The 12317-nt window shown below is 38.6% G+C and overlaps 1 protein-coding gene across 3 annotated transcripts in view; it reads right to left on the bottom strand.

Annotated features, from left to right (window-relative positions):
• The window catches only part of CCAR1 (cell division cycle and apoptosis regulator 1), a 66043-nt gene that overhangs the window by 42425 nt on the left and 11301 nt on the right, over window positions 1-12317 (bottom strand). For 2 of the 3 annotated variants that reach the window (XM_059397572.1, XM_059397571.1), the window contains exons 3-5: window positions 7372-7544; window positions 6677-6721; window positions 3684-3716 (exon numbers count right to left, since the gene is read on the bottom strand). In XM_059397572.1, the coding sequence (XP_059253555.1) occupies window positions 3684-3716; window positions 6677-6721; window positions 7372-7544 (251 nt within the window). The remainder of the gene's footprint in view (window positions 1-3683; window positions 3717-6676; window positions 6722-7371; window positions 7545-12317) is intronic. The other variant, XM_059397573.1, reaches the window with a different exon arrangement.

Below are 12317 nucleotides of genomic sequence, written 5' to 3'. Positions count from 1 at the left end.
GACCACTCAAAACTAATGCGAAATGCTAAAGTTAGGAAATACTCATGTACACATTGAAGGTAAGAATCAAGTCTGAAAAAAACTTTACTATCTACCTCAACAACATTAAATTCCATAAAATTAATATTGTCACAGCCTGTTCCAGGCAAAGAAAATACCATACTAAAATGAGATTTAAGAATACTGCAGGAGCGGGCGCCTGGGTGGCTCAGTGGGTTAAGCCGCTGCCTTCGGCTCAGGTCATGATCTCAGGGTCCTGGGATCGAGTCCCACATCGGGCTCTCTGCTCAGCAGGGAGCCTGCTTCCCTTCCTCTCTCTCTGCCTGCCTCTCTGCCTGCTTGTGATCTCTCTCTCTGTCAAATAAATAAATAAATCTTTAAAAAAAAAAAAAAAAAAAAAAGAATACTGCAGGAGCGCCTGGTGGCTTAGTAGGTTGAGTGTCCCAGCTCTTGATTTTAGCTCAGGTCATGATTTCAGGGTCGAGATGGAGCCCTGCACTCAGGAGGGAGTCCCTCTGGGATTCTCTTACTCTCCCTCTGCCCCTACTCACACTTGAGTGAGCGCACACGTGCGAGTACACACACTCTAAGATAAATAATGCACATTGAGGCGCCTAGGTGGCTCAGTCACTTAAGCATCTGACTCATGATTTCTCAGGTTGTGAGATCAAGGCCCACATCAGACTCATGTGCTGGGCATGGAGACTGCTTAAGATGCTCTCTCCCCTTGGGGAGGGTATGTGCTATGGTGAGTGCAGTGAAGTGTGTAAACCTGGTGATTCACAGACCTGTACCCCTAGGGATAAAAATATATGTTTATAAAAAAATTAAATTAAAAAAAAAAAGATTCTCTCTCCCTCTTCCTGTGTACCGCCTCCCATAAAAAAATACTGTGTATGTTAGAGGTAGATGCCTGGCTGGCTCAGTTGGTGGAGTATGGGAATCTTGATCTCGAGGTTGTGGGCTCAAACCCTACATTGGGAGTAGAGATTACTTAAAAACAAAAACCTGCAAATTTTAGTCCCCTCTTAGAAATTCAAATAGTGGCATAATACTCAGCAAGGTCCTATATAAGTGAAATAGGTAAAAAAAAAAAAAAGACAAATATGTATAATCTCACTTACATGTGAAATCTAAAAAAAAAAACAAACCAAAAAATTCATAGAAACAGAATAGAAGCTTGGTGATTGCCAAGGGTATGGAGGAAGAAATGGGTGAAGTTGGTCAAAAAGTACAAACGTCTAGTTATAAGCTAAATATTAAGTTCCACGGATGTAATGTAAAGATAATGACCATAACACAGTATTTGTGTATTTGAAAGTTGCTGACATAGTACCTCTTAAAAGTTCTCAACAGAAAAAAATTTTAATGATGTGAGGTGATTCATGTTAAAAAGAATCTTATTATGGTCACCATTTCACAATATATACATAAATCAAACTATGTTGTATACCTTCTGTTAATACGTTATATACCAATCATCTTTCCATAAAACTGAACAAACAAGAAAAATGTTAACACTTTCATTTGTCTATTCTGGCATAATCAAACATAAACAGCATATTGCTGTTAAAATGTCTATATATAAATAGAAATAAAATCATCAGAAACAAAGAAACAATCATCTAACTCTTCAAGGCAAAACAAGAATTCAACATTTCTCAGACTATGACCACAAAATTATTTCCCATGAAATTTCTTTAACATCCTGAGACAATAATGATTTATGGGTGCAAACTGGGAAATGCTATCCAAGAAAAGACTAGACTGCTTTTTATAGCTTTTCTACTCAGTTTGGAAATTCTATTGGAGACTGAATATACAAGATCAGTGTCAGTTAATTTTGATTCCTTAATAAAAACAAAGTGAGGCTGACTTTTTTTTTTTTTTACAAAAATAATATATTCAAAACTAAAATGGTATGAAAAGGTTATAAACTACAAAGCTTCTTCTCTACTCCTGCTCCTCAGCTATCCAATTCCCTATCCATGGACAATCACTGTTACAGGTTCTGCTTCCTTTTTATCAGTTTCATAGTATTTCACTTTAAGTCAGTAAACCATGGCCCCTGGTCCAAATCCAGCCCACAGCTTATGATTTTGTGATTTTTGTACAGATCAGAAACCAGGGATGGTTTCCTACCCTTTATTAATTCTTAATGATTTTATTCATTTATTTGAGAGACAGAGAATGAAAGGGGGGGTGGGGAGGGCTTGTGCAGAGGGAGAGGGACAGACTCCCTGCTCAGCTGGGAAACACACAGAGCTCAATCTCAGGACCCAGAGATCATGACCTGAGTGAAGTCAGACACCTAACTGAGTCACCCATGTGCCCTGATTTCTTAGACTTTAAAATAATTTTTAAAAAGAAAAAAAAAAATGCAACAGACTGTAAGTCATCCATAAACCTAAAGGAGCACTACTGTAAGTTTAAAAATGTTAAGTGTCATAAATTTAAAAACGGGGCACTTGGGTGCTTCAGTCATTAGGAATCTGCCTTCGACTCAGGTCATGATCCCAGCATCCTGGGATGAGAGTCCCACATCGGGCTCCCTGCTCAGCAGAGAACCTGCTTCTCCCTCTCCAGCTCCCCTGTGCTTGTGCTCCCTTTCTTGCTCTCTGCTGTAAATAAATAAATCTTTTTTTTTTTTTTTTTTTAAGTAAGTTTAAAAACGGGAAAGCCTTGGTGGCTGGCTGGTTAAGTCTCTAACTTGATTTTGGCTCAAGTCATGGTCTCAGGATCATAGGATTAAGCCCCATATCGGGCTCTACACTCAGTGTAGAGTCTCCTTATCCTTCTCCCCCTGCTCTTTACTGTGCACTCTCTCTCAAATAAATAAAATATGTATTTTTTGAAGTTCAAAAACACTTTAATGCTGCTGAAAAATTAAATTGATAATGTAATACAACACTCTCACCTATTAAGGTCAAGCTTAAAACGATATAATAAAAACATTTTTCTAAAAATATTAGCTAAATGAAAATGTATTAAAATTAAGTTTAGGGCGCGTGGGTGGTTCAGTTGTTTAAGCCACTGCATTCGGCTGAGGTCATAATCCCAGAATCCCAGGATCAAGTCCCACATCAGGCTCCCACCTCCACAGGGAATCTGCTTCTCCCTCTGACCTTCTCCCCTCTCATACTCTCTCTCTCTCTTACTGTCTCTCTCTCTCAAATAAATAAATAAAATCTTTAAAAAAAGAAAAAAAGGAATTAAGTTTAAAGTGAAAATTAAGGTTAGGGGCGCCTGGGAGACTCAGGCGGTTAAGCATCTGCCTTCAGCTCAGGTCATGATCCTAGGGTCCTGGGATCGAGCCCTGCATTGGGATTCCTGCTCAGCAAAGAGCCTGCTTCTCTTTACCCTTCTGTCCCCTCCCCCAGCTTGAGTTACCTCTCTCCCTGTCAAATAAATAAAATCTTAAAAAAAAAAAAAAAAAAAAAAGATTAAGTTTTACACAAGACCTCATATTTATTCAAACTAGATCACAGCTGGATCTACAATCAAATACCATTAAAGACAAAACAACAACATGCATTCCACCTTTATTTCATATACTGTTAAACTAATATGTAAATCAACCAATATTCATCTTCAAACCCTGAAAGAAATACTAAAATAGGAATAAAACTTTGGTCTATTCTTCACTCAGATATCCAAAAGAAACAGATTAATGGCAAACTAACCTGTGTTAAAAGGGTCTGCTGAGGTTGCTGTAACTGAAAATAGAAAAAACAAGCAAAAATAGGGAAGAAAAAAGAAAAGAATCAATCAAAATTCTTTCACAGATGCTCTAAAGAAAAATTCCTATTAAATGGGTACTTTATTTCTAATTAAGAAATAAGGTGAAAAATAACAGAAGTCATCAGGTGTAAGATTTCCTACAACTATTTCTAACTGCAGACCTGATGTATCACTAACGCATTCAATGGGGCACCTGGCTGGCTCAGTCAGTAGAGCATGTGACTACTGATCTCAGTGTTTGAGCCCAAGTTACGTGAAGAGATTACTAAACATAAAATCTTTTCTTTTTTTCAAGATTTAGCTTATTCATCTGACAGAGAGAGAGAGCAAGCAAAAGTAGGGAGAGCGCAGGCAAAGGGAGAGGGAGAAGCAGGCTCCCTGTTGCAGAAAGCCCGATGAGGGGCTCAATCCCAGGACCTTAGGATGACCTGACCCAAAGGCAGACACTGAGCCACTCAGGCGCCCCTAAATATAAAATCTTTAAAACAAACAAACGAACAAAAAAACCTAACACATCCAATAAAGAAACTGATCTTTTACCTTATTTCAGAGTAACAACCCCCCCCAAAACAAAAACACACACACACACACAAACAAAATCCTTAAGTACTTAGATGGGAAATTTCTTTTTTTTTTTTTTTAAGATTTTATTTATTTATTTGACAGAGATCACAAGTAGGCAGAGAGGCAGGCAGAGAGAGAGGAGGAAGCAGGCTCCCTGCTGAGCAGAGAGCACGATGCAGGGCTTGTTCCCAGGACTCTGGGATCATGACCTGAACTGAAAGCAGTGACTTTAACCCACTGAGCCACCCAGGCGCCCCTAGATGGGAAATTTCTATTATTAAATTATTGGTCACCATGCTACAGAAATATCACTGGGGAAAAAAAAAATACTGGCTCTCTAAATATTATATCTGATAACAGATTAATACACAAAATATATAAAACACACAAAATCTTACACCAAGAAACAAATAACCCAATTAAAAAATGGGTAGAGGAAATGGACAGACAGTGTTCAAAAGTAGACATAAAGATTGAGAAGAGAAACATGAAAAGGTGTGCAACATCATGCATCACCAGGGAAATGCAAATCAAAACCACAATGAACTGTCAAAATAGCTGACACCTGTCAGAAGAGCTAAAGCCAAAAACACAAGAAACAAGTGTTCGGCAAGATGTGAAGAAAAAACCTTTATGTACTTTTGGTGGAATGTAAATTGGTACAGCCACTGTGGAAAACACTGTAGACGTTCCTCATAAAATCAAAAGCAGAAATACCCCATATAACCCAGTAATTCTACCATTGTATATTTACCTAAAGAGAAAAAATGCTAATTTAAATGATGTATGTATCCCTATGTTTACCACATTATTTACAATAGCCAAGATGTGGAAACAACCTGTCCATCAACAGATAAATGGATAAGGAAAACCTGGAGGGTATACACATGCACACATGCAACGGAGTATTATATAGCCATAAAAAGGATTAGCCTGTGCCATTTGAGACAACACAGATGGACCTACAGGGTATTATGCAAAGAGAAATATGTCAGCCTGAGGAAGAAATACTGTAGGATTCCACTCATAAGCAGAATCTTAAGATAAACAAAACAATGGGCAAGTGGGTGGCTCAGCTGGTAAGCATCTGTCTTCAGCTCATGATCTCCAGGTCCTAGGATCCAGCCCCACGTTCAGTGGGGAATCTATTTCTCCCTCTCCTTCCCCTCCCCTGCTCTAATAAATAGATAAAATCTTAAAAATAATAAAGATAAAAAATAGAGGTTCATGGGGTGCCTGGCCGAGTCAGTTGGTAGAACATGCAACTCTTCATCTCAAGAGTTGTGAGTTTATGCCCCAGGCTGAGCATAAAGCTTCCATTTAAAAAACTTCAAAAATATTAAAAAAAATAAAGTAGGGGTGGCGTTGGTGGCTCAGTCAGTTAAGCACCTAACTTTTTATTTCTTTTTAAGATTTTATTTATTTACTTGAGAGAAACACAGCGAGAGAGGGAACACAAGCAGAGGGAGTAGGAGAGGGAGAAGTAGGCTTCCCGCCAAGCAGGGAGCCTGGACTCAAGACCTGAGCTGAAGGCAGCTGCTTAACGACTAAGCCACCCAGGTGCCCCTAAGCATCTAACTCTTGATTTTGGCTCAGGTCATGGTCTCAAAGTTGTGAGACTGAGTCCTACATGGGGCTCCATGCTGGACATGGAGCCTGCTTAAGATTATCTTTCTCTCTCTCCTTTTGCCTCTCTCCCCCGTTCACGCTCTTGTTCTACAAAAAAATAAACAAAAATAAAAAATAAAGGCTTAAAGCCAATGGTCTATCTAGGATTAAGGCTTCAAATGGGAAAAAGGATCTTTTCATTTTATTATGTGGTCTAATACAGCACAGTAGGGGTAGATGTTCCACAGAAGACCTGGTACAAAGATTCAGTAATACAGTGATTCTTTCCAAGAAACATGTGACAGGGCACCTAGGTGGCTTCAGTTAATTAAGCATCTGCCTTCAGTTCTGGTTCTGAACCTGGGATCCTGGGGTCCTGGGATCCAGCACAGTTCAGGCTCCCTGCTAAGTGGGGAGTCTGCCTCTCCCTCTCACTATGATCCTCCCCTCTTCCTCATGCTCTCTCTCAAATATATAAATGAATCAAACTCTGAAAGAAAAAAAGAAAGCAAGAAAGAAACGAGGGAGGAAGGAAAGGAAGAAATGTGACAAAGACATGCTATTAATTACTTGGATTTTCAGGACTTCTCTTCTATAGTCCTCTCCCTCAGAGACATTCCTTTTTGCCTACCTCATTTAGCCCACCCCCAAAGAATTCAAATCACACATTAATGTAGCGTACAGGAAATAAAATCTATATAAACTGAATCTGGGACAAATTATTTTTTTATATCAGTTTTTAACACGAAAAATATAAACTAACCTGTTGTTGCACACTATACAAGGCCTGCTGAGGTTGTGAATATTGCTGGAAAAAAAGATTTTTCAAAGAAAAATATGAAGTCAGTTTTATTCATTCTCAAGAAGCAATATACATACATACAAATACATAAACAAAATCACACTATAAAGAAATTTTGTGGAACAACTAAAGTTCTCCAAAATAAACCAAAATGATGATTCCTTATACTCAGGAATTAAGAACTGAATTTTATTCAAATAACCGAGGTATAAGAACTGCCAGTTTTATGAATTTTGATTGTCCAACTGTACCATTCTGTATGTCTTAGGCACATACAATTTTTATTACATGAAAAAACAATAAGCATAATAAAAACGCACAATTATTGGGGTGCCTGGGTGGAAAAGTTAGTTAAGTTTCTTGGTTTCAGCTCAGGTCATGATCTCAGGGACCTGGGATCCAGCCCCACCTTAGGCTCCATGCTCAGCACAGAGTTTGTTTGGGATTCTCCTTCTCCCTCTGCCCCTCCACCATGTGCATTTGTGTGCATGTGCAAGCACAGGCTCGCTCTCTCAAATACATAAATCTAAAAACAAACAAACAAACAAAAAACCCCAACAGAACAAAACCCCACTATTATTAATTCTTTAAAATTATCTGGCTACTCAGATATGACGGTTTACTATGCCACACACTGAAAACCAGGGAAGACTCACCTGTTGCAATGCAGCTGCTGCGGCTGCAGCTTGTTGCTGTAAGGCTGCAGTCTGAGTTAACTGATAGTTTGCTGGGGTTTGTGTGGTAAGTCCTGCTGCTGCTAATGCAGTTTGCTGGGTATAAATGGTAGGAGATGCTCCAAGGAGTGATGGTTGTTGAACACCCAATGCAGCTAAAATGAGATTAGAAAGGAAAAGGAAAAAAAAAAGAGCATTATTCGGATCCTTTCTAGGAGTTTTCCGTAAGTGCTAAGTTATGAATTATGTTCTGCCATTGTCCAGTAAAAACATAAAGCAAAATTCCAGTAATGCTTGTTAAATTTAATTGATTCAGGGCACCTGGGTGGCTCAGGTCATGATCCCAGGGTTGGGGATCAAGCCTGGCATCGGGTTCCCCACTCAGCGAGCGAGAAGCCTGCTTCTCCCTCCCCCACTCCCCTTGCTTGTGTTCCTTTTCTGGTTGTCTCTGTCAAATAAATAAAATATTAAAAATAAAAAAATAAATGTAATTGATTCAAGTGCCTCCTGAGATCCCAGTGGCTTTATACTAAATTTTTATATCATAATAGATACAAGACATTATTCTATAAAATTAAACTACATAATGAACACAACTACCCTTACCTAGACCAAGAGGCTAAACTGCTCTCAAGAAGTATTTTTAGGAAAAGAGGAAAAAATAAAGTGTACTATTATACTTCTCTTGAATTTACTGTTTTATCTCAATAAATGTGAATCACATATTGAAGACAGTGTTAATGAAAGTGATCCACCCTAAAACTTTCCATTGGACAAAATTTTCATACACTTATTTTGCATTAAAGATTTAAATACTAGGAAACAGACCAAAGCAGCTTTTGTGGGTTTGGTTTTTTTTAAGGTTTTATTTATTTCTGTGAGAGAGAAAGTGAGAAAGAGAGCATGAGCAAAGAAGGAGGGGCAGAGGGAGAGGGAGAAACAGATTCCCTGTTGAGCTGGAAGTTGGGCATGGGGGCTAACTCCTGGAACCTGGAGATCATGACCTGAGCCAAAGGCAAATGCTTAAACTGACTAAGCTACCCAGGCATCCTAACTTTTGTGTTTTAAAGCACAAAAAGTTTTTAATTTTAGTCCACTACTACACTGGACAATGAGACAAGATTAACCATAGTGACTTAAAACTGTAATTTGATTAAACCAAACTTAGAGGACTCAGAATGATAAATTAGGTACTTAATGTTTAATGTATGCTTAAAAAGCTCAAGAAACATGAGAAAGATTTTACTTGATGTTTTCATACAATTCCACTGAATGCAAAAAAGCAATCAACTAAAAACTGCAGTGTATGGGGCACTTGGGTGGCTCAGTTGTTAAGTGTTTGCCTTTGGCTCAGGTCATGATCTCCAGGTCCTGGGATCCAGGCCCATGTCAGGCTCCCAACTCAGAGGGAAGCCTGCTTTTCCCTCCCCCTGCTTGTGCTTTCTCTGCCTCTCTCTCTCTAATGAATAAATGAAATCTTTAAAATAAATAATAAATATAAAAAATAAATAAAATACATAAAAACTGCAGTGCAGCACTCCTGTTCTTAAAATTGTATTTCCTGATACAATGACTAGCTCCACAGGACATTGAAGTCGGAAAACAAATTAGAAAGGGCCCAAGGTTTAAAAAGCTGAGGGAACGGGGCATCTGGCTGGCTCAGCTGCTAGAGTATGCAATTCCTGATCACAGGGTCATGAGTTTAAGACCTACAATGGTCAAAGAGCTTACTTAAAAGTTTAGGAAACAGTGATTTAAGCACATATTTTTACTGCAGAATTTCTCAGAACCTTTAATATGCCAACTCAGCATTCTGAATCCCAAAAGATTGCCATAAAAGCAATATTTACACATGGAACACTCCCGTTTCCAAAGCATCTTGCTTGTATCTGAAAACAACCTCAAAAAATGCTGCTCTATAATTATTAGTTAACAACCTTATAAAAAGAACAATATTTTGCTTTGTAAGAACAGAACAAAGAACGTTAATGAATTAACTGAAGCACCTAGTCTAGAATATCCCAGAAAATCTTTAGAAGTACAAGGTTCATAATCAGTTGTTTAAAAGTTCAGACTAGGGGGCGCCTAGGTGGCTCAGTGGGTTAAGCCTCTGCCTTCAGCTCAGGTCATGACCTCAGGGTCCTGGGACAGCTCCCACTGGGCTCTCCGCTCTGCAGGGAGCCTGCTTTGCCCTCTCTCTCTACCTGCCTCTCTGCCTACTTGTGATCTCTCTCTCTCTCTGAGTCAAATAAATTAAAAAATAAAGTTCAGACTAATCTTATTTACTTATTTATTTTTAAAGATTTTATTTATTTAACAGGGAGAGAGATCACAAATAGACAGAGAGAAGGGCTTCACAAGTAGAACAGAGAGCCCAATGCGAGGTTTGATCCCAGGACCTTGAGATCATGACCTGAGCCGAAGGCAGAGGCTTAACCCACTGAGCCACCCAGGTACCCCCAGACTAATTTTACTCAAAAATAAAACAAACGAACAACAAAATAAAGCAAAAACAAAAATCCCAGAAAGTATGTTTGTAGTTCTTATAAATTACAAATTACTCTTTGCAAAAAATACTGCTTTTTTTTTAATTAAAAAAGGAGGGGTGAGGAAAGGCAGAGTCTAAGGCAGACAAAAATTTCTAAATGGTGTACGTCTTTACCACATTCATCTTTTCTTATTTTTAAGGAAAGTCAGATATCACAAATGGCAGAAAGAGGAAACCAGGACTAGCCTTAATGAATATAAATAGAAGTAGAGACTATCTTAATACCAGCACAAGTTCAAAATGAGGTTAACTACAATGAGAATAAAGGAGAAGGTACTGAAATCTAGGACCGAGGTTATAATCAATGGATCCTGTTAACCTTTTAAAATTAAAAGCAAAACTACAATGAGAGAAAGTTCAAAGCTTTCCTCAGTTTTCAAGAGGATTACAGACCAAAAAGGTTAAGAAGCACTGTTTTAGAACAACAGAAGCAAAATACGCACTGAACACAAAATAAAGATCACAGGAAAAAAATAGTACTTTAAATTCTAAGATTGGCATGATACACATTTGACAGAGTAACATCCGTGATTCACTTATCATAACCCAACTCCTTCACCCACCTGAGCTCTGACCTCAGATCTGATGTTTCATTCTGTTGGTACCAATTTCCAGAAAGTAACACAAACTCTTTTCTCCTATTACTTTTTTAAGTGTTCTGAATCCTGGCATCATACAGCAAGCAGTCTAGCATTAAGCAGATAGGATGATAGACACATCTGTCTTCTACTGTTAACAGCGTGATAAATTAGAAACTACAACAAAATTACAGGTGACCTGTAAACAACGTGGGAGTTAAAGGTTCTTGGCCTCCATACACAGATGAAAATCCACATATAGTTTCTGAATCCCCCGAAATTAACTACCAATAACGTAGGATCTTGGAATAAAATATTCCTAATGAAAGGAAGTACCAATTAGTTGATTTGTTGATGGCATTCTTTTTCTAGGACCACCATACAGTCTTCTATCTATGTAAGCCATTCATACACAGGGAAGCAAATACAGACACAAGGCTTTAAGACAATACTGATGTCTTGATGATTAAAAATACAGCAGCAGGGGCGTCTAGGTGGGTCAGTCAACAGAGCCACCAGCCAGAGAAGTCAGAACATCCGACTCCTGACTTCACCTCAGGTTGTGGGATTGACCCCTCCACTACGTGGTGCAGAGTCCTGCTTGAGATTTTCTCTCCCTCTCCCTTCTCTTGCTCCTCCCTGTGCTCTCTCTCTGAAATAAAATCTTTTTTTTTTTTTAAGATTTTATTTATTTGACAGAGAGAGATCACAAGTAGGAAGAGAGGCAGGCAGAGAGAGGGAGAAGGGGAAGCAGGCTCCCCACTGAGCAGAGAACCTGATGTGGGACTCGATCCCAGGACCCTGACATCATGACCTGAGCCAAAGACAGGCTCAACTCACTGAGCCACTCAGGCGCCCCTAAAATAAAATCTTAAGGAAAAAAAAAGGAATATGGGGTGCCTGTCTGGCGTAGTCAGTACAGCTTGCAACTCTCAATCTCAGGGACATGAGTTTAAGCCCCACGTTGAGTGTAGAGCTTACAGGGAAAAAAAAGAAAGAAAGAAACATTCCATTCACATGTATTAGCAGTTAGTGACTGGATCAATACATAGTCATAAGTTTGTCATTTATATATTTTCTAATTATCATTTCTCCCCAAATTTTGCATTGTAGGATTACCATTCAAAGATTTTGGAAAAAAACTGAAAACAGTATAGTGAAACACTAAAATGAGTAGAAGGAAAACTACAGTAGCAAAGATAAAGTATAAAGCTCAGTTCTCTTTTATATTAAAAGTTAATTCAGGGGGTGCCTGGTTGGCTCTGTTGGAGAAGCATGTGACTCTTGATCTTGGCACCATGATTTTGAGCCCCACATTTATCCTGAAATGAATAAATTTAAAACAAAAAACCTCAGAACTGATGTAAACTACCCTATTTCAGAACATGTATTAATAGCCTCTATATGCCATTGAAAATTTAGGTGCTGTATTATATTTCATCATAAGACTTTTGTTTAAAAAAAAAAAAAGATCAAAACAAAAAAAAAAATTTTTATGAAATATTACCTAAACATGTGGCTTACTCAGTGTTCAACTGCAAGTTTTTTATGAAATATTACCTAAACATGTGGCTTACTCAGTGTTCAACTGCAAGTTTTTTCTTGGACATTGAAAATGAAATTAAACATTAATGTTTCTGGGCGCCTGGGTGGCTCAGTGGGTTAAGCCGCTGCCTTCGGCTCAGGTCATGATCTCAGGGTCCTGGGATCGAGTCCCGCATGGGGCTCTCTGCTCAGCGGGGAGCCTGCTTCCTCCTCTCTCTCTCTGCCTGCCTCTCTGCCTACTTGTAATCTCTCACTGT

The sequence above is a fragment of the Mustela nigripes genome, chromosome 4 (genome assembly GCF_022355385.1).
Source record: "Mustela nigripes isolate SB6536 chromosome 4, MUSNIG.SB6536, whole genome shotgun sequence".
NCBI classification, from domain to species: Eukaryota; Metazoa; Chordata; class Mammalia; order Carnivora; family Mustelidae; genus Mustela; species Mustela nigripes.
This window is presented reverse-complemented; position numbering and strand designations above follow the sequence as displayed.